The sequence below is a fragment of the Harpia harpyja genome, chromosome 2 (assembly GCF_026419915.1).
Source record: "Harpia harpyja isolate bHarHar1 chromosome 2, bHarHar1 primary haplotype, whole genome shotgun sequence".
NCBI classification, from domain to species: domain Eukaryota; kingdom Metazoa; phylum Chordata; class Aves; order Accipitriformes; family Accipitridae; genus Harpia; species Harpia harpyja.
Window position 1 is genome coordinate 64,281,306 of NC_068941.1, and position 20,054 is coordinate 64,301,359.

The 20,054-nt window shown below is 40.6% G+C and overlaps 1 protein-coding gene and 1 long non-coding RNA gene across 3 annotated transcripts in view; one reads left to right on the top strand and one right to left on the bottom strand.

The window, feature by feature from the left end:
• The window catches only part of SMIM14 (small integral membrane protein 14), a 43,996-nt gene extending 32,360 nt beyond the window's left edge, over positions 1 to 11,636 (top strand). For both annotated transcript variants that reach the window (XM_052780235.1, XM_052780236.1), the window contains exons 3-5: positions 216 to 264; positions 7,701 to 7,849; positions 8,442 to 11,636. In XM_052780235.1, the coding sequence (XP_052636195.1) occupies positions 216 to 264; positions 7,701 to 7,849; positions 8,442 to 8,474 (231 nt within the window). In that variant the 3' untranslated portion in view covers positions 8,475 to 11,636. The remainder of the gene's footprint in view (positions 1 to 215; positions 265 to 7,700; positions 7,850 to 8,441) is intronic.
• Positions 11,637 to 13,140: 1,504 nt separating this feature from the next.
• On the bottom strand, positions 13,141 to 20,036 carry LOC128138773 (uncharacterized). Its single transcript, XR_008234146.1, has 3 exons — positions 19,844 to 20,036; positions 18,275 to 18,509; positions 13,141 to 15,223 (listed from the first exon to the last, which is right to left on the bottom strand). It is a non-coding gene; the product is annotated as an uncharacterized LOC128138773 (long non-coding RNA).
• Between the last annotated feature and the right edge of the window lie 18 nt (positions 20,037 to 20,054).

The window sequence follows — 20,054 nt, forward strand, 5'->3', positions numbered from 1 at the left end:
GTGTCCTGTTGTTACTCGGCTCACGTCTCCAGATGGTTCCCTGCTACACCTGGGATTCTTCACACACCATAAGCCAGGTGCGATGCAGTAAAGGATCGGTTATAATCTTCCTTATCTTGAACTTGTGCTCTGACATTATACTAAATCATGATTTCAGTAAAAGCTGATCAAGTCTCATTGCTAACTGTCACACCTTTTTTTTTTCTCTGTTTCAGCTGAGACAATCCCAGTCGTACTGCACAGACACAGAATGCCTTCAGGAATGTGAGTAACTATCAAGATCAGGTGCATATAAGTAAAATAAACAGTAGTAATTAAAATACAGTGTGACTGGTCTTTAAAATGTAGCAGTTGATTTAATGTTATAGGAACATATTACATGAAATCAAATACTACAGTACTAAAATTGTTATGTGAGGGAGGTAATTTCTGAGAATCTGTGATGCAGATGAACATTTGTACATTGAAAGCATTGTATGGAAGCAGCAGTGCTGAGCAGGCTGGAGGTATCAATATAACAGCATGACCATTGATAGGGCCCCAGGCATTGCTGAATCTTACCGTTGGCCTCCAAATAGGATGATTTTGATTTTTCCCTATGGAGAAAATTTGGAGGGGGCTTTATTTGTCCCCCTTACAGTCATAGCAGCCTAACCAGTGAAGACTGGATATCCAGCACAGATCACACACACACACGTACACATGTTCACGGCTGGGGCTGAGTGACTTACTGTCAGTACTGTGAACATTCTGCTTCACTGGGAGGAAGAGGAGATTCCCTGCCAGCTCTGACTGATAAGTTGACCTACACCATGACTGCATTTCTGTTTGACTCATCAGCTGTGTAGTTAATGAAGCAGAGTACTGATGTGTACACTTCCTTGAAATTTGCTGTGAAATACTTCTAAAAAACTCTCCCAAATGGTGAGCATTACTAGGACAGTCAAATGTTACCAGCATCTGCAGGGAAGCATAGCTGTGCAAAGGTTATGCAGTAACGTAAGCTTGCCCTGAGGCGCTCTGTTTACACTCTTCATGGTCTAGATGGAACATCACCAAATGCTTATAAATAAAAATGAAGTGGTTCTGTTTTTCCTATATTGCTTTACCACTTGAGCATATGAACTCAATTAGCCTGCATCAGGACTACTGTAATGCTCGGAGGGAGCAGGGAGCACCCAAGCAGTGTTCCTGGAAGCAAGAGCTGCCGGTGCCTGTGTCTTCTACAGGTCTAGAAGCAGTGTGGTCAAGGTTTCCGGGATCTCGGGGAGAGGGCATGCCTTCGTTCACTCTCATGTTCCCTCTTCATGTCTCCCTCTTCATTCCCTAGTAAAACCTGTTTAGAGATGGGCATCTAGCTTGGACTTGCACTGTGCCCTCCCAGTGTGAAACAGTCGCAGATTCATTGCCATGTTGGGCTGAAGGGGAAAAGCAATGAGCTTTCCCAGATAACCCCTGAAAAAAAAGAGTGGGGCACACATGTGCCATAACAGTGCTGCTGGCTTTACTCTTTCTTTATGGGCTTTCCAAGTTATCCTGTGCGTCTGTGACTTGCGGCACCCCTCCTCTCCCAAATGCACCTGTCCTAGGGAGGCTTTTTCATCTCCCACACCTTAGACTTCTATGTGTGGGGTTTTTTTAAAATCACAGACATGTAGGAGAGGGAAAGAGGCAGGTGACAGAAGGCAGAATATTTTCTTTATCAGAAGTAGGCACAGACAGGCTGTGCAGCTTTCTGAGCTTTAGTCCACAGTCAACACCAAGTGATCGTAGGTCATTCTCACTCAAGCCTTGGGAGTCTTGGCTCATCAATATTTATGAAGCTTTTAGGCTAAAGACTGTATAAACGAGTAAGTTCTGTTATGTGTGGGCACAAAGCTTGTGGGATAGCTTTCATGCTACCAAGCTATGGTACAGTGGGGATGTGAATGGTTTGCGGCAAATAGCTTTCCATCCTGAAAGAGATCCTTGCAATAACCATCTGTGCAGATGCAAGCAGTTTGGCAGCAATTGTTCCAAACCAGTGGTTTGTTTCAAAAACCAAAGCAAAAATTATAGAGTAAATTCTCTCCTACATTATTATATTGCCTTAAATTTAGTTTCAGCAAAGGTATTTTTCTGCTGATGCAATGACACTGACTGCCTATTTGTCAGATTATTTTGTGATGCTTCTGTGATTCTGTGCTTGGGCCAACATGAGCTCTGTAAGACTCCCAGGAGTCAAAGGCAAAAACAAACAGATTAAGCCTGGAGAAGCTTCTAGAAATGTTTTCAGAGACAGATTAAAACAATTCTGGGCCAGTCTTCTGTCCATTGCTTCATCCTGTCCTGATGAGCTATACCGTGATGAGCTTATGTTTGAGGTGGGGTCTCCTCTTCCCTAGGTCCCACAGCTCCATTTCCTGTTACTTGCTGAGTTTCATTCCTCATTTCAGGATCTCGACACGAAGAAGCTTGTTTTACTCCCACCCATTTGCTCATTCCCAGGATTTTGTCTTCCTTCTGGAAGCACAGCTGGGAATGTTGTCATACACAGATTCTTAAATTGCATCAGTTGTGGAATAACTGACGAGATGTTTGTGGTTTTGTTTTGGGAAACGTCAGGGCTGTGGTTCAGCCACTGTCACAGCAGCATCATGTGTTATGCTGTTGCTACCAGCTGGAAGTTCTCAGAAACACCCTGCGTTGATTCCTCCTGAGCACACTTTGTTTTTTCAACCCTTGATTTCAGATCTTTTTTCGGTTTTTGGAGCCAGATCAAAGCAATAGCACCAATGCTCCCTCATTCGCATTTTTATGTTATTAGCTCTAAATTCTTATTTATGGTTGTTGGCACCATTATATTGTAGTGACTACCCTGCAGAGAGTTTCCTGCCAGGGTCAGGACCAGTGCTTTTGGATTTGTACTCCTACATACAGGAGGATATGAGCACCACTTCAGAGAGCATTTGGGCACTCTGCTTGATGGCTGTTCCTCTGCTGATTCTCTGTCAGAGTGTCTGCCATGACGGTAAAGTATGTATCAGAGTCTGGTGACTGTTTCCTCCATTTCAGTGGGTGCCTTGGAGAAAAAAGGCTGCAAGTTTTGAATATGCAACACATTTAATATTCTGTTGGGATTGTTTATGCTCAGCAAATCAGAAGATCTTACAGTTTCCCTTGAAATGAGGAATAAGTGTGATAATTCTTTTCTGAATTCTGTCTAATGCAAGTGGAGCAGGGAAGATTTATCTGAAGTGTGTGGCAGTTGCAGCATCAGCGGTTCATCCAGCCCAGGGAGGATCCCCAGCTGGTACTGAGCTGCTCTGATGGCTCATGGCCCTTCACAGTCAGCCTTCCATGTCAAAGGAAATGAGGGGCCACCGCCTGAGTTTTTTCTCTGTCTTCTAGCAATTCCCAGATGTTGTGACCTGGATTTACCACATTCATATTTTCAACACTATTCTCAGTGTTCTACTGGCTTGTAATATGGTCAGAGATGACTGTCTCAAATGTTGTCTACTCTACTTCCAAACTTTTATGTATTTTTAAATGAATGCATATCTGTGATTCATCTTGAGTTGTAGTCACTTAGGGGAGTCACAGCAACCTAATGAAATGTCTGCCAACTCTTCCCTCCCTTTTCTGGTAATTCCCTTCTCCCTTCCTCTGCTCAAGTCCTTTTTGGCTTTCTTCAGTTTCCTTATCCCTGCCTTTTAAGAGTGTCAGCTTGCAGGGATAAAAACACTGTGAAAAGAAGGCGGCACAAGTCAGAGAGCATGCTTTTGCCTTTCTACAAGCAGATGTTAAACAGTAAAAAGCTGAAGATCCAAAAGGAGATATTTCTACCATGAAAGGGCAGACAAAAAGCACCACATGGATTACACCTTTACAGTAAAAGAAATGCAATCTTTCCTCTTTTTCTTTAGAGTACAACCTCACTCTGAATGAAAAATAGCACTTTAAGAGGAGAATTAAGTTAATGTAAGGAGTATTTAACAAGGGCATTTATTAATTTTAGTATTGTATTCTTGAGATTTCAGTTGCACAATCAGGAGGTGCTTGACTTTTAGTCTTTAGAAGTTGTTTTTACCAAACTCATCATTTTAGTAGCTTTGACTGCCTTCTAGTAGAACATTAAATGAGGTGGCAAACATCTGTCACAGAAGATTTTTTTTTTCCCTTCCCATTTCTCTCCGAGAGAAGACTAGTTTATGTGGCCTAGTCTCTGTTTCTATAGGAAGAAGCAAGCCAAAGAACTGTATCTCGTATGTGGAGCAACAGATAGGATTCACCACAGTCATTAGCTCCCATGGGAGTTCATCCCACAATCTCAGACCAGCTCCTCATAAAGTTTCCTCCTGCACAGAGATAATTCAGCCATGGTGTAAAAAAATTCCTGGTAACCACAGGGGCAGAACTGCTCACGGGCTTCATTCAGGAGTGTGTGGATGTATAGGTATGCTGAGCCCAGGGGACCAGATACTCTGAAAATAAACACCTTGGGCTGGATTCGTTGTTGTGTTGAAAGGCAGGTTAGAGACTATAAGTTTCATGTCACTCAGTGACACGGGAATATGTACTGCTGTGTTCTGTACTAGTTGGTGTCTCCCAGGCACTGGAGGTTAATAACCGGATCCATCCATCAAAATGAGTGGTGGGAGCAACATTCATCTGTGAGGTCAGAACAGGATGATCTTCTATCCATCTGGAAATATTAGAAAATATCATACACAGGTGCTCTTATAGGATAGCCTTTATTCTTCAAGGAATCAAAAACCCACTTCTAAGTTACCTGCAAAAATATCAATTATAGGTAAAAGCACTGTGGCTGTGAACTCTTAAAAATAAAATTTTTTTCTTCTGCCCATCAGTGTAAATTCCATCCTGCTTGGTTTCAGCTTCACTCAACTGTTCTTTATCTATAAGCTGGTCTTATCTGATTATTTTGTGAGCTCGGTGATGGAGGTCTTTGTAGCAAAAGATTGTTGTCTTCTACATATTATTGCTCCCAGTAGTTGAAACAGCTTCTTGTCTGTTCTCTTGATTTGTGATGCAAAGCTTTGAAAAGTGTGATTCACCCCAGCTATGTGAGACTTTGCTTATCCTCATGTCCTTATGTTAAGAGATTAAAGTAACAGATTCTGAAATATCTCACATCCTTATTAAAACACATGGTCATTTGTGAGAGAGTGGGTTTAACAGTTCTTGAACAGTGTAAATAGTGTTGTGGCTGGTTTAGTATCTGGCATGCTTTGAGTAGGTAGTACAGGGCCAAGCTGTGTTAGATCAGCTGTTGTCTTGCTTAACTTAGTTTAGAACATGTTTCAGCACATTTGGTTCCATCTAAATTGTATTACAATGCAGGCTGGAAGGAATTGTGTCTTGCATGAATGCCTGTAGTTTCCCTCTGTGGTTCCTTCTGCTCCCTTCCTTGACCTGTGGCATGAGCTGACCTAGCACCATTTACTTACCCCAACTCTTGTTTAACCACGGACCCTAAGTGCACTATGGTTCAGCAAAAATTCCAGAAGGCAGTCTGGCTAGTCCCTGTTTCTTTGCATTGTACGGGGAATCCAGCATAACAGGTAATCTGAATTTTCAATGTTCTACTGAACATATGTGCCAAAGCAGGTACCTAAGGCTGTCTTACGTGCTGCTGAAGGTAGTCTCAGGGTGGCTATTAATGTCTGGAAGCCCCATAATAAAGCAGTTGTTCTTTTCGTGCCAAATTATATGCTAGTTTACTGGATTGCATATATAAAGGTCATCCAAGATTTAAAATATTGATATATGATATTGATAACAATAATATTTTCCCTCAACACAATTGCAGGTCTAAACTCTTACCTGCACAATTCCATATGCTTTCTGAATCAATTATATGTTAAGAGTTTAATGAATTAAAGGCTGTAGCATTCTCATGTATTTTCTTTGCACTATATCTTCTCCTCATATACAGCACACGTTATTCACTTGGATCTCCAAAAGAATCATCACTTGTAATTGTACATGCTTCTAATAATAAAATTCCTCTACATTAGCAACTTCTTGAGTTTTGAAATGTCTATGTTTTGGACATTTAAAAGGCAAGAGATGTATGGCAGTTTCATTCGCTCATACATGTTAACGGTGGTGTTTGTGCTGTGAGAAGCATGAACTTCTATAATACGTTTTTTTCTTCTTTGTCATTTTTGAATGCATGTGATGTTGGTAAAGGACATCAGTCCAACAGCCCCAATTCATGAAGTCTTATTCCCAGAACAGCAGTGTTGTGAATGGCATAGCTGTAAGCTCCCCCACAATGCCCCTCTGCTGTGTCTTAGCTGTGTTATGAAGAAACCATTTTCATAGAAGAGCCTCTGTTAAAAATGCTACCCCGTATGACAGTGATAAGGGTGGTTCTTTGGTATCAGCATTAACCTTCGAAGAAATGACTCCAGCAGCTCACTGGGTATAAGACATCTAGCAAATGTTAAATAAGAACAACTTCCAACCGATACTGAATCCAGACTTGACTCCATAATGAGATGATCCAAATGAGTTGAGACAACTGAAAAATCTGTCAGATACGAGTGTCTCTGTGGAATTTCCCCGCATGTTAAAGTTTTCAACTTGAGTAATAAAATAGAACAGCTCTTCTCTTTCTGAAGGTTATTCATTATGGCTTTGTATTAATTGATCATCTAGATCATTAATGAAGATGTTAGGTCTTTAGATACTGTTGTAAATGAAGCCATGCAAGTACCATAGGTAATTAACTGTACATTGGTTTACACTTCAGCTGACAACATTAGTTACAGTTTGACTATTTGAAATTATGTTTCAGAGGAGAAAAGTTATTGTTTTCAAATGTGCTGGTATTTGCAAGAGTTTCTTGATCCAAGAAGACTAACCAGCCATCTCCAGTCTGAGGGGATTTTCTCAGTTTTATTTCCGTGCTTTGATGTCTCAGCCATTCTGTATGGAAATTTAGGTGTAAAATTTCAATATTGTATTCCAGGGCTTTGCTTTTTCATGTACCTCCTCAGCATTTTTTTCCCTCCTGACAGATACGTTTTCCTTGATGCTATCAGAAATACTACATGACCTGGATGATCAGTCATGGAGATCTGTCATATTGACACTGACACTTGTTCAAACAAACTCTCAACAAATAACCTAGAGTAGCCAACAAAATTATAACCATTAGTTTGCTCCCTTCTTGCTAGAATTAGCATGTTCTCTGTGTGGGGCCTAACAACAGAGTCTAAGCTTTCATCTCTTTAGTCTTATTCTTTTATGTGTTTGAGGCAAAGAACAAACACCAACATACAGATGGGGGTTTTTTCCCACATAAATGTATTTTGCATCAAGTTTGATTTCTTAAACACAAAGTGTGTGTTCATCATCTCCAGTTCATTAGGAGTTAATGTGAACTACGAAATATTCATGGTCATTCTGAGAATTCCAGTGAAATCTTTTGAAATAGATTCTCTTTTCAAAGGGATAAGAAATGTGATAAAAAACAGTGTAACACTAACCAGGAATTACTTGTCTCAAAGCCAAAAGGAAAGACTAATCAGAAAACTCAATTGAAAAATATTTCATTTTTTTTTTCTGAGACTTATGTTGCATTTTTGTTTTCATTTTGGGGAAAGAGCTCTGCATTTTTGTTTTCATTTTGGGGAAAGAACTCTGCTGGCCCTCTGTATTATAACTTGAGTTTTCCTTGTCTGTAGTGCCAGGACCAAATTCCCCCAGTGACAATGGCATCAGCTTTGCCATGATAATGATGGCCTGGGTGGTGATTGCACTTGTCTTGTTCTTACTGAGACCTAGTAATCTGAGAGGATCCAACACAGCCGGAAAGCCAAGCAGCCCACATAATGTAAGTACATCTTCAAGTGCCCCACAGAGAAACTGTACAATAGCTTAAGTGTATTTTGTTTTAATACAGACTATCTTACAGTCATTTTTTTCCTTACTTTTTTTTTCCTTGGAACTCCATTAGCAATGAAAATGAGTAAAACCAAAGTGAAAGTACAATCACGAAGGCCAAGTGTGAGGCCTGCCAGGGGATGGAGCAGACATGGGTCACTAAGTGTGGGTCATAATGTCCTCTGGGCACTGGCTGTCCCTGGTTGGAACTGCCTCCTGCCTTCTTATGTACAAGGGGAAAATCACAGCTTTAAGAGAAGACTGTAAACAAAATTACAGCATGAAACTGGGAAGGTCGTCTTTGTCCTAGATGTGGGGTCATGGAAAAATCCCTATCGATACAGGAAACGGTATTGTTCTTTGATAAGCATGTACTCTGAATATTGAAAGAGATACTGAAAGATCTTAAAAGAAAGCACAGTGTAACTCTTCTGAGTTCTTTTATTGCTAAATCCTCTTATGTGAAGCACTGTTTCTATGGGTATGTGTATTCTAAACTGTATGTGGGTTTTTTCTTTCTTTTCCTCCTTCCTTACTGCTAGGGACAAGAACCACCAGCCCCACCAGTGGACTAGAGCGTTCAGCATTGGAAAAGTTCAGCAGTTAAAACCTTGCACGACCAAATGAACAAAGTGACCAGATTACTTCTAAACCCCATTCAATACTGTTTTCTTTTCTCATTTATATAGAGCATAATTATCATTCAGCAGTTATCTTCATGAACTGCTTTTTGCAACTTCAATTTTAAGTTAATTTTTGCTTTGTATGTTATTACAATTCCTAGTAGATTGTAATTTGAATAATGATAAGGCGTTGCAGAGGTTTTTTGGTTGTTACTGTTACTGTGGACATTCCGCTCAGTCTCTTTCTGTCACAATGATCTTCATTTCTTTGCAGTGATTTCTGATATGCATTGAAAGAAAAAGAAAATCCCTGTGCACCTATAGTAATGGAAGGTTACTGACCTTTCTTCAGATTAATCCATATTTTTTCTCCAGTATGCTTTTGAGAGTTATATTATGGTTGCAACTATTAGCTTAGTTATGTGGTGAAAAATCGAAATTATTTTATATTTGCCCTGGGCTCAGAGCAGCTTTTAGTCTGGTCTTTGGACCACTAACATAGTTTTCAGGGTTGTTGGTAAAAGCACGGATTGTCCACTAGAATTATACTATGTGTGTGTGTGCGCGCGCGTGCGCGCATAAGTGAATGTGATAATTGCCACTGTCAAAGCTTTGACGTACATATTGGGAACTTTACACAAAAGATTATACCACCAAAAAAGAAATTAATTTAATCTTCTTCATTAATAAATGATATATCTTATTCAATGTGTTATCAAAAAAATGTATTCCAAAACCAGTTTTGTTTACTTATAGACTTTATGAAACAAGAAATTTAGTGAGAAGAACTTGGTAGAATTTTCTGTCCTGGTATAGTCTTTTAATAATTGGTATCTTAACAAGTTTTTAGCCGTGGTGTAATGTATATTGGACAGGATGATATCATACCAAGAGGTTACCGAGGTTACCAACTTTTGGTATACACCATATACTGGATATTCAGGTTTTTTCACCTGTATGTTATCAGCAATTCTTAACATTTTCATCCTTATCTACTGGTTGTAATTGTAGAATAACAAACTTGCAGGTGACTACATATGGCATGTCTTTTCCCTCTAATATTTGTCTGTATGTGTGGTGTGTTTATGTGTGCGTATGTGTGGCTGTGCACATACCTGTGCACATCTCCCATTGTAGCAAATGGGAGTGACTTTTTTATGTACATTAATTTAAGAACATTTTAAAGATGTACAGAAAAGCAACACTGTATATTTTTCTTGATCAATTTGAAAAATTGATGAGAATAATGTAAAGAACATTTTTATCTTACCAACATGAAGCTTCTTTCCATAAAGGTCAGTAGAACAGACATATGGGAGTTCAAAGCCTTACTCTACAAACCTTTATTTCATGAGGACTTTGGTTATGGAGCTGAAGGGACTAACTGTTAAGATGCATAAAGGTTTGTGTTAACAGGCTCTAACAAAAATCTCACATCAGATCCCATGGCTGACAGACACAGGGTTTTCCTCCTCAGGGTAAATGGCGGGCCAGCTAAGCCTCCTTGTAAAGGTACAGCGTAGACCTGAAGAAAGGCTTCTGTAATTTGATGTAACTGCCCTTTGAATTTCTGTGGAATAGTGTGCTCCCAAGCACAGGAGCATGTGTAAAAAATAAAAAAATTTTTTAAAAAAGAAGAAGATTGGGCAAGGTGCTCTCAGTGACATCAGTGCAGTGCCATGTAAAGCAATGGAGCTGCAGCAGAGAAGCTGAGAGAATTTGTCCTATTACGTCTAATGGTGTACAGGCCACAAACACTGTGTAAAGATGTCACTGGGACAAGCAATCTGATTGTGCTTGCTTTTTGCCTTCTGTGTACATTTATGTTTGGGATACTGTTTTGAACAGAACGAGTAATACAGCATCATTTTGTTGAACCAACAAGGAGATACATATAATCTCCTACAGTGACCTTTTCTCTGAGGAATTTTGGCCAGAATTCTTCACTATCGGATGCATAAAACAGGCTTCCAATTGATTAAAAAGCCAACTAAAACAGGCTTCATTTCAGACAGAGTGCCACTCCTCATCCTATTGGAAGTTGGTGAGATTTACAGCAGATGCTCCTCACTTGTGAGGATCAGTCTCGCTTTACTTAAATGTCTGTGTATGTATTTATAAAACTCACCATGTGCACCCAGCTCTAGCAGTCTTGGCAAATGAACTTTTTGTTCAGAGTAATGTTGTGTTTTACATTTAGATGAAATGTCTTTGCTTGAAATTCCTCTAAGTAATTGTCCCAGTGATTTTATACATGTCTGCTTTCCTCATGTAAATTGCTATTTTAAATTTTCTATGTAAAAGAAAAAACATTGGAAATATTTTATTGTAAAATGTTTTACTAAAGAGCCAGGCCACTATCCCACGTCAAAATATATGCCTTTTAAATTTAGATACTCTCTCCAAGATAATAACCTTCAGATCACCACTCAATTAAAATAAAAGTAACTAATTGTAGGACTGTATTTTGCCACTCTTATTCATGTTAAATAGTGCCTTACTCATCAAGTAGTTGCACTGAAGTTTGTGGGACTACTCTGAGATAATGTACTAGTAGCAGCTTTAGTAAGGGTGGCAGAAATCTGGCCTTTAGTGATGTAGTTTGCGATGAAATAATTGTATCATGGTTACAGATGTTTATGGTAAATTTTGAGAAGTGTGGAAGAGATTAGTGGTATGTGAAGCTTCAGGATATGATTAATTCTGTAATGAGGGTTTTAAGCTCGGTTAGTAAAAGATGCAAGTTGTAGCCACTTGGGAAATACAGAGGGAAGTTTACAATTATACCTTAGCTTAGAACTTTGTTAAAACAATAGTATTTTTAGAGTCTGCTTAACACAATTATTATACTCTGAAATGAGAAATCATATGTATTCATGTATTGTCTGCAGATCACTTAGCCTTGTAATGTTCATGATTGAAAAAGGAAGAGTGATGATGTGATGTACCTAATGTAAATCGGTGGTTTAAAATGTCTGAATCATGCCAAACAAAAAATCATCTGTGCCATTTGCGGTTTCCTAGTAATCTTTTACTGAGTACTTGGATTGGGATAAAGGGCTTGTACTATGCACTTTTTATTGACTTAACAAAATAAATAGCAATCGTTAGTAACCTTTTGTCTTTGTCTCTTAGTCTTTGTATAAGATGTAGGACTGCACCAACCTATCAATTTCTAAGGTAATTTGAAATAATCTAAAAATAAGTATTGGTAAAAACAGCGTGTTATCTGTGTAACTTAAAATGTAAATTCTAACTTATCTAATGGTCACTTGCCTTCCGTATGTATCTCAAGCAAGTCAGAACAAATTATAAGCAGTTTCCAAGGTTTAAGATACTTTGATGACCAATGTGGAACGTCTCTGCCTTTTGCTCTTCAAAGTAGTTATGCAACCTAGGAAGTTAGAAATAATACACTAAGAAAAGTAATGACAGAGGCCAAATGTGCCAATTATGTTACTTCATTTTAGATCAAATCCTACTACTTTGGGGATTTGCAGTCTATTTTCTAGTCCAGTTCTTGGCAGTGTTGGACCCAGAGCTGCTCTGAGGAAGATGCTCCAGTGGATCCGAGGCAGCATGTAGAAGTAGTAGAGACCTGCTGCTTCCTCACTGTTCCCGTAGAGTGCAGCACTCTTCTTCCTCCAGCAGTAGAGCATGAAATGCTGAGCGCTGCCTCAGCAGCAGCTCAGATCCCACGTTAGGGATTCCTGTGTTAATCCAAGGAAAAAAAGGAGAACGCCAGGGGAGCATTAGGGTTTAAAATAATATACAGCTATCCAGAGATAGTGGTAATAAATACCAGAGAATCAGAAACAAAATCTGAAATTTTTTTTTAGTAATAATCATACTAGTAGTAGTAGTAGTAGCAATAATAATAATAATAATAATAATAATAATAATAATAATAATTTAATAACAAATGCTTTAGGCATTTGAATCAATTTAGAAACTGTAGGATCTTAATCAGAGATCATTAATGTCTGCTCATCAAGATTTACCATTTTACTTGAACATAGGGTTATAAATAACCCCTAAAACTAAAGCTGAACTTTACTTATAAGTACACTTGTTAAAACGTTTGCACATGCCCATTATAAAGTGATGCAGAAAGGAAATCACCACAAATTTAAATTAACTGTGTTGAATGGATCTGCATGAGGCCTAGCTGTTCAAGACCTCCAGGTAAGTGGAGAAGATTACTCTGCCCCAAAGCAGAGAAATAGAAAAACTTCATATCCTATCCAGGATGTTTGGGAGAAATACATCAAATCATTGCAGCAAAATATTCCATGAACATTAAGTGTGTTCCTTGCAAAAATGGACAACTTGCATTCTTTTCTCCTTCTACCCTTACTTGTTCGGTACCAGCCAACAGCCTACAGTGCAATTCACTGCAAAGACATGGGCCTTGGGGTGGGGGAAGAGGTGGACTGTCCCACGGTGGACCACATCCTCGCTTGTAAAACAGCACAACTCTTACTGGCTTCCAGGGAGTTACACTCATCGACGTCAGCTGAAGATTTGTCTCTTTTCATACAAGAAGAATAACCGAACCCATGTTACTTGATCTTGTATCAAAAATACTGCGAACTGCCATAGCAGGCACTTTGTAGTTAAATATAATAACTAGAAGAATCTGGCTTCCACATTACCTTTTTAACCTCTGCAGACAAGAGCATTGGTCAAAGAGGGTGTCTGAAACAAATGTATTTCAATACATGACAATAAATATTAATTTACCATATATATCCAGCTTTTTAACGGTTTCACTCTTCTTGCTCATATGGAAAGTGATATTATAAAATATTTTATACAATGTTAATTGAAAATACAGCAGTAATTTCTAACCAAAGATCACAAGTAGCAAGCTTTAAAAAAAAAAGTCTTTCGCATTTATGGGTTTTGTTATTATGTCCTCCAAGCTATAAATGATGAAACAGACGAATAATTTCTGTGACTATGTAGTTTTCAGACTTGTACCTGTTTTAAAACTCTTGAAGTTTATTAATTTCTTCTGGTGCAAAAAATACCCTTAAAATGTAAAGGAAGATATTAGAGCCAAGAAAATATGTTTCCTAAGCAGACCAACAAAAAACCCCACCATTGTACAACATTCTGAAGGTCACAGCCATTGCTTTGATATAAAAAGTAAATCTTAGAAAAGGTGTAGCAGCTCAGTTTAGAGCAGAACTTGTAGATGAAATGATAAATGATAAACTGAATATGATTAGCAAGAAAATGATCCACAGAAGGCCCCACAGGGCTGGACAATACACCAAGCACTGCATATAACACATCGAAATCTGCTTTGTTGTTGTGGTGATGGTGAGTAAAAATCCTGTTCCTTCAGCTCTCCTAGTGATTTCATGCAGCCTTGTTTCCATCCTCAGTTTCATATAGATGAAATAGAAAATCCAAATAATCATTTTCCCACTTCATCAAATATTAGCTTGCAACTTGAATCACAAGTACATCTTGTCTCTGACACCCTCTCTGGCTGTATGCTTCTGTTGGGCTTCAGTATGTCGGGGGAAGAGATTAAGCCAAATTTGCTTTTAGCTATACTGTAACACTGGATCAAATCTTCACCTTATTTTATGTGAACAACTGTTCACGTAAAGGCAATGGGGCAACTCAGCTGAGTAAAACCCTTCAAAGAAGTCATGCTACAAGACAATTTCTCTCCAATGGGGCTGCAATGAAAAGCAGTGCCTTATCTGGCTGTTTTTACTTCCATTGCATTAGTTTTAGCATTTAAAGCTCTTTATTGTTTTATTGAAATGGCTGTTATGCCTGAAATGGCTCTGCTGTTGGGAGATCTAGTATGCTCCACGTTCAGAAAAGCAATGCTGCTGCCCACAGTACTGCTTCCGAAGGAACAGCTTTGATGTCTGGTGTAAAGTGCATGGTTTCCAGAAGAACATCAGAAGAGAAGAAAAAAAAGGAGGTATTTACTAAACAATAGATAAGGCTGTCAAATGTAATCATGCCTGGGAGGAAGTGTGAATAATTTCTGTATACTGAAAGATTTAAATAATCTAATTAGAGGAAGGTCATATACTGGAAAACAAAACATTGTCATGCAGGAACTAAAAGAATAAGGCTTCAGAGGACATTCTCGTCAGAGTTTTCTGGGTGGCCTTCGTCTGATTTTTAAACGTTGTTTTAATCTTGCATGGCTTTTGGTTTTTATTTATATTGCAATATTGTCCATGAGTCCAGCTGAAATTATTGTCCAGATGTTCTGGGCCCTATACAAACAGGCACATTGACCCTGACCAGAAACTCACTGCATTTTAGAATAAATTTTACCAATAATTTCAGTTTGGGGTGCTGGTTGTCACTGACAAAAATATTGTATTAGATTAATCATAAGCTGTTTGGTCAAACTATCAGAGCAAACAGCAAAGTCAAAGTTCTGGTGAACTGGAGAGGTGGAGGTGAGGAGAGGGCGTAAACCGGGACGTGCCGGGCGGAAAACGTCTCTCGTAACAACTCTTAATGTTGGCTCTGCGCAGTTAACTTATTGTTGGCTCTGAGCACACATAGGAGCTCGGGCACTTGGCTGCCTGTGTCCAAAACTGGCGTATGGCTTGCTTTATGCAGCTGTTGGAGCCTTTTCCAGAGGAACACGCATGCCCAGTCTCACGCATCCCTGTGTAATCTCTTTAGCTGCGTCTCCTTCCTTCCTCTTAGCACTGTAAAATACAAGGCATGGATTCAAATACTGATCCAACTGGTCTGCGGGCAAGTCTTCTGGGCACTTTTGTGCCTCAGCCTGGGACTGTTGCCAAGTAACTCAGATTTCCCCATTACATGTGGGGTTGCCTCCTGGTTGTGCTGTGTCAAAAGTTAAAGAAAGGCTTGACAGGCAATGGTTGTTGTTGAATCTGTCAGATGTCAGTGTCACAAACTGATTACATAAACACAGCTGCCTGTAGTTAATGATCAGCTAAATCTGGTGGGGGATTAGTCTGACATTAAACACTCTCTAGAGATGATACAAAACTTCTTTCATATCCAGGATTCCTTGCTGGCTTTCCCTCTCATCTCCAACTTCAGGGTGCCAGCCAGGAGATTACGCAGTCATGCGCTCACTTGCTCTTTCGTTTCTTCCTTCCTCTTCCACTCATCCCCCAAATCCTTCGTAAATCATGATTTCTCCCTTACATAATGGAACAGCTTGTACACAAAAGGTGAAGAGTGCCCCCTCCACCTACCTTTGGCATTCAGATCACCCTTTGCTCAGTGGTTTCTGGAAAGGCAGAGATGTGGCCTCAAGCCCACTCCCCTATTTTCCACACAGAGAGGAGAACATAGGATCCAATCTCATACTGGTACCTGCTCTAGCCATTGAGCCATTATATTAAAAGATATTACCACTTTCCTTGGCCAGGCTTTTTGAATGAAGCAGTCTTAAATCTTTGGACTGCATGCTGCTAAATCCTGCTGGTGTTAGTCTTTGCCTGAGCACACATTAAAGGTCAGGTCTATGAGAGCATATCGCAAAGGGATTGCTCATTTTCAGGATCAGATCAGTTTAGATATGAGGCAGGCAACTGAACTGCTCAGGCTGGATTAGACTGAGGCAGAAGATGTACCTTTAGGTACCTAAGGAAATGTATTGTCAAAACTTGACTATCTTTTGATTTTATATACCTTTTGGAGTCCATCCCCTAAGACTAGGTTATTGACTAGGTTATAAACTCTGTCCTATGTGTATCTGTAGCCTAAAATTTACAAATAACTCTAAAAGTGCCTGTTCTCCTCAAGCAGGTGCATCTGAATTCTGATAATCACCTTCCTTGGACATGGAAGGTTCCATGAATTACAGCTCAGGCTGTTCAATATCAGGGCCTGGAAAGATAATCTCTCACCAGAATGTGTAAGTGAGCAGTGCTCTCGGAAGTATAGCTTACTTACAGTTAAATTATTATGCAAATGACAGTCTTTAAAATGTAAAATCCTGGATGAATGGAACAGGGACTGATCAGTCCTACCAGCAGCGCTCTCAATTTTCATTCCAAAATAACACACATAGGAACTTAACCTGAAAAAATAATGAACAATGAGGTGAACCCTATAGGGAGACTCCTGACCCAGTCTGCAATGCATGAAGCGTAGTTTGGAGAGCAGCAATCCTTCATTGATGCTGTTGTTTAACTGAATGGATGCCCTGCTAAGATACCTTTCAGCAACCAGTTAAGGGGGGTATTTTAGTTAAAATTTTGCATAATATACATATTAAGTTCATAAATTATAAAGCCAAACTGGACTACTATGAACATCTCTTTTGACATCCATAGGATTTGCATTAATTTTTTTTTCCACTAGAAAATATCTTTTAGAAAAATTTTCCAGAGGTGGACCATCTCTGAGTTGTTTCAGTGCTTATTTTCTTCACCATTAGAAAAAAAAAAATGTCTTGAATCTGAATGTGTCAAGCTTCAATTTTTATACATTATGTTTTGCTAATTTGAAGGAAGGATTATCAATTTTCCATTCACACAAGAAATGAGCATTGCAAAACTTCATTTTACTCACCTGATTTTCAGGCATTGCCTCCCAGAAAGGGATTTATACCCCCAAGTTAGATAGATACACAAACTCCCCCAACAGTGGGAAGGAAAGGCTGTCTTGGAGTGAGGTCCAGGCTAGCCAATACACTGCAAGAGGGATCCGTCTGATCTAGTTAACTGACAATGGCAAAGAAAAACATACACCTGAAATCCCATTCCTTGTGTTATTTAAGTTACTGACCCTGCACTGCAAAAGGATTCACAGCCTACATTGAGCTGTCAGAAAAATGGAGCGGAACTCACACTTTTATTTAAAAATGTGGCCAGCAGTGGACAGGCTGCATCTGCTTTGTAGCAGCCCAGGGCTGTGTTTCCCAAGCAGCGTGCTTCAGGAGGTTTAATGGTATGCCCTGAAGCCTTACATAAGCTTTATTGCCTCTGTGCAGTGTTATAAAAAAACTCTACATACTGGTAAACAATGGATCTGCCTGAACGGAAAAACAAAGAAAACCCTACCTAGTAATTCAGAATTTACTCTCTAATGAGAGGGGAGACCCAAACTCCCTTTTCATTGCAGTGACTGAGCCCTGCATTTTTCCCCTGCCAGCAGTGCTCTCACCACTAGAGTGTAGGCTATAGGGGGAAAAAAAAGCAGCCCTCATCACCCTTTCTGAGAAAGTTGTGCTGTTCTGAAAGACAAAATTCAAGATCCACATCCCAGGCAGGGGGTGTGACAGTGTAGTCTATCCATGAAGGCCCTTTACTAAGAGAAAAGAGTCTGGGGTCCACTGCCCACTCCAAGGGTGGTTCAGACATTGGAAACAGCTCTCAGATCATAGACTACAACCCAGACCTTTCTCCTCCCAGGAAAGGGCCATGATTACCAGACCCAAAAAACATTCCCTTTCAAGCTCCTTGGCAAACTAGCATAGTTGCAGATGGAGAATTAGATCCCCATGTTTCTTTATAACCCACTGGTCGCAGCACTTTCCTGAGATACGTATGCCTGAACATCCCCAGCCAAGGAAGGCTCTGAAGCTCCTGCCCTCATTCTTAGCAAACACAGCAACTAGGAGGTACTAGCTGACTCTAATAAAATACTAACTACCCATACATACAACAATAAGCAAAGGGAACTCCTCCTCACAAATGTGGCTTTGCACACAGCGACCACCGCTGGTTTTAGAAAATCCACTCCTTGTTTGCCAGGCACACACTAAGCACACTTACCATACCAACGCCCTTGGGGGACCACGTAAAGGATCTGAAGTGGATTTGGCCTTGCCAAGATAGCAACAGGTGCATACAGAGGGACAAGATGAAGTTCTCTGTAGTACAAATGTATGCATTTGGGGCTATTCTGAGACCTAAGGAGACAGACAGGGGGTTTGAAGATGATGGTATAGGTCAGACTGACTCGGTAACGAGAGCTCACCAAGCTTCTATTTGCTTTGCCTAGGCTTCCCTGGAAAAAAAAGATGTGTTCAAAATTGAGACATCTGTGCAAACTGGCAATGAGACAAGGCATCACTTGTTTTTACTTCAGAATAAACACGGTGAACCCTGCGCCTTTGCCAGGCAGTTCTTTGGCTAACCACACTGACTCCGCTAGGATCCTGCACTGAGATTGCAAACCTCAGTAGGCTCTTTCAGTAGAAATACACAGATATTACAGTATCATTTCTAAAGGACCAGTGAGTTACAGTCCGTACTCACTTAAATAGGCACAGAGTCTTCTAGGGAAAGATCAGATCCTCCAGAGTAAAATAGTAACAGAGTAAAATATAAAACAGAAACAATGATTCCAATTCCTTTTTTTATATACTTTAATATCTATGGACGAATAATGCTATATAAGAACAAGGCAATACTTTACTCACATTGTTAACAAGGACATACACACATTATCCATCTAATTTGGCAACATTTAACATAGAAATTGTAATCTGTTAAAAGCATAAATACTGCAGTATTGCAGATGCAGCAAAAACCCCCCAGCTTCTAGGAGATGCAGTATAAGTGAACTTCAATGCACCAGAAAAGACAGCAGATTTCTCACAATATTTCTGCTCCCAAAGTCAGATGAAGTATACTAATAACATATCACGTTTATACAAAAGGCAGGAGTAGTATCTGAGAACTTTAACACAACTAGTCAGGAGATCCCTGGGCAGTGCCCAGCTCATGAGGGCAAGGGTGACAGCTCGTATTTCCTTCCTCCGGCAATGTTCGCAATCTGGACTTTAAACACTGTATTTCACTGTTACTTATCCACGTTTCTATTCAATTCTGTTAGGATGGCGCTACACTACAGGAGAGAGCGCTAACATTGGAGTATTGTTTCACAGTAAGCGCAGCTGAAGGACCAAAAATTATTCACAGGCATATTCGACCACCGAAACCCATTTCTTCTGAAAACACTGAGGCGGAAGAGGGGAACAGTTGAGTGAGGCACCCTGCCGAACTCCCTTACCCCACGGGTGGCAGCCGTCCTCCCCTGGGAGCCCAGGCCTGACAGGACAAGCCGGAGGTGCCTGGGGGCAGGGGCGGTGTGCGCGGCGGGGCCCGCAGGAGCACTCGCTCCCCGCTGCGCCAGCCCCCTCACCAGAGACAAGACAGTCTGGGGGACCCTTCCAGTGGCTCTCGGGGGAGCCAGGCCGCAGCCTCGACCCCTCTCCCACAAAGCGGTAGCGAGACCAGCCACCGGGCCGGCCGCCATGACGAAAACAAAACAAAACAACAACAACAAAAAAAGGCAAAGGGAACGAAGTGTAACCCCCCCCCCCCCCCAAGACCGACGCATGGGGAAAAGGCCGCCGGAGGCACAGTCCCGCCCGAGTGCGCCGAGCGCCCCGAGAGGCGCCACTCTCCCTCCCTCCCTCAGGGCTGAAGGAAGCCGCTGCGGCGGGGCCCGCCCAGGCCCCGGCCCGAGGCCAGGCCGCGGAGACCCCAGCCGGGCCCGGGGGCCCTGCGGTCCCTCAGCCGCCCGTGCGGTGGCAGGGCCGGCGGC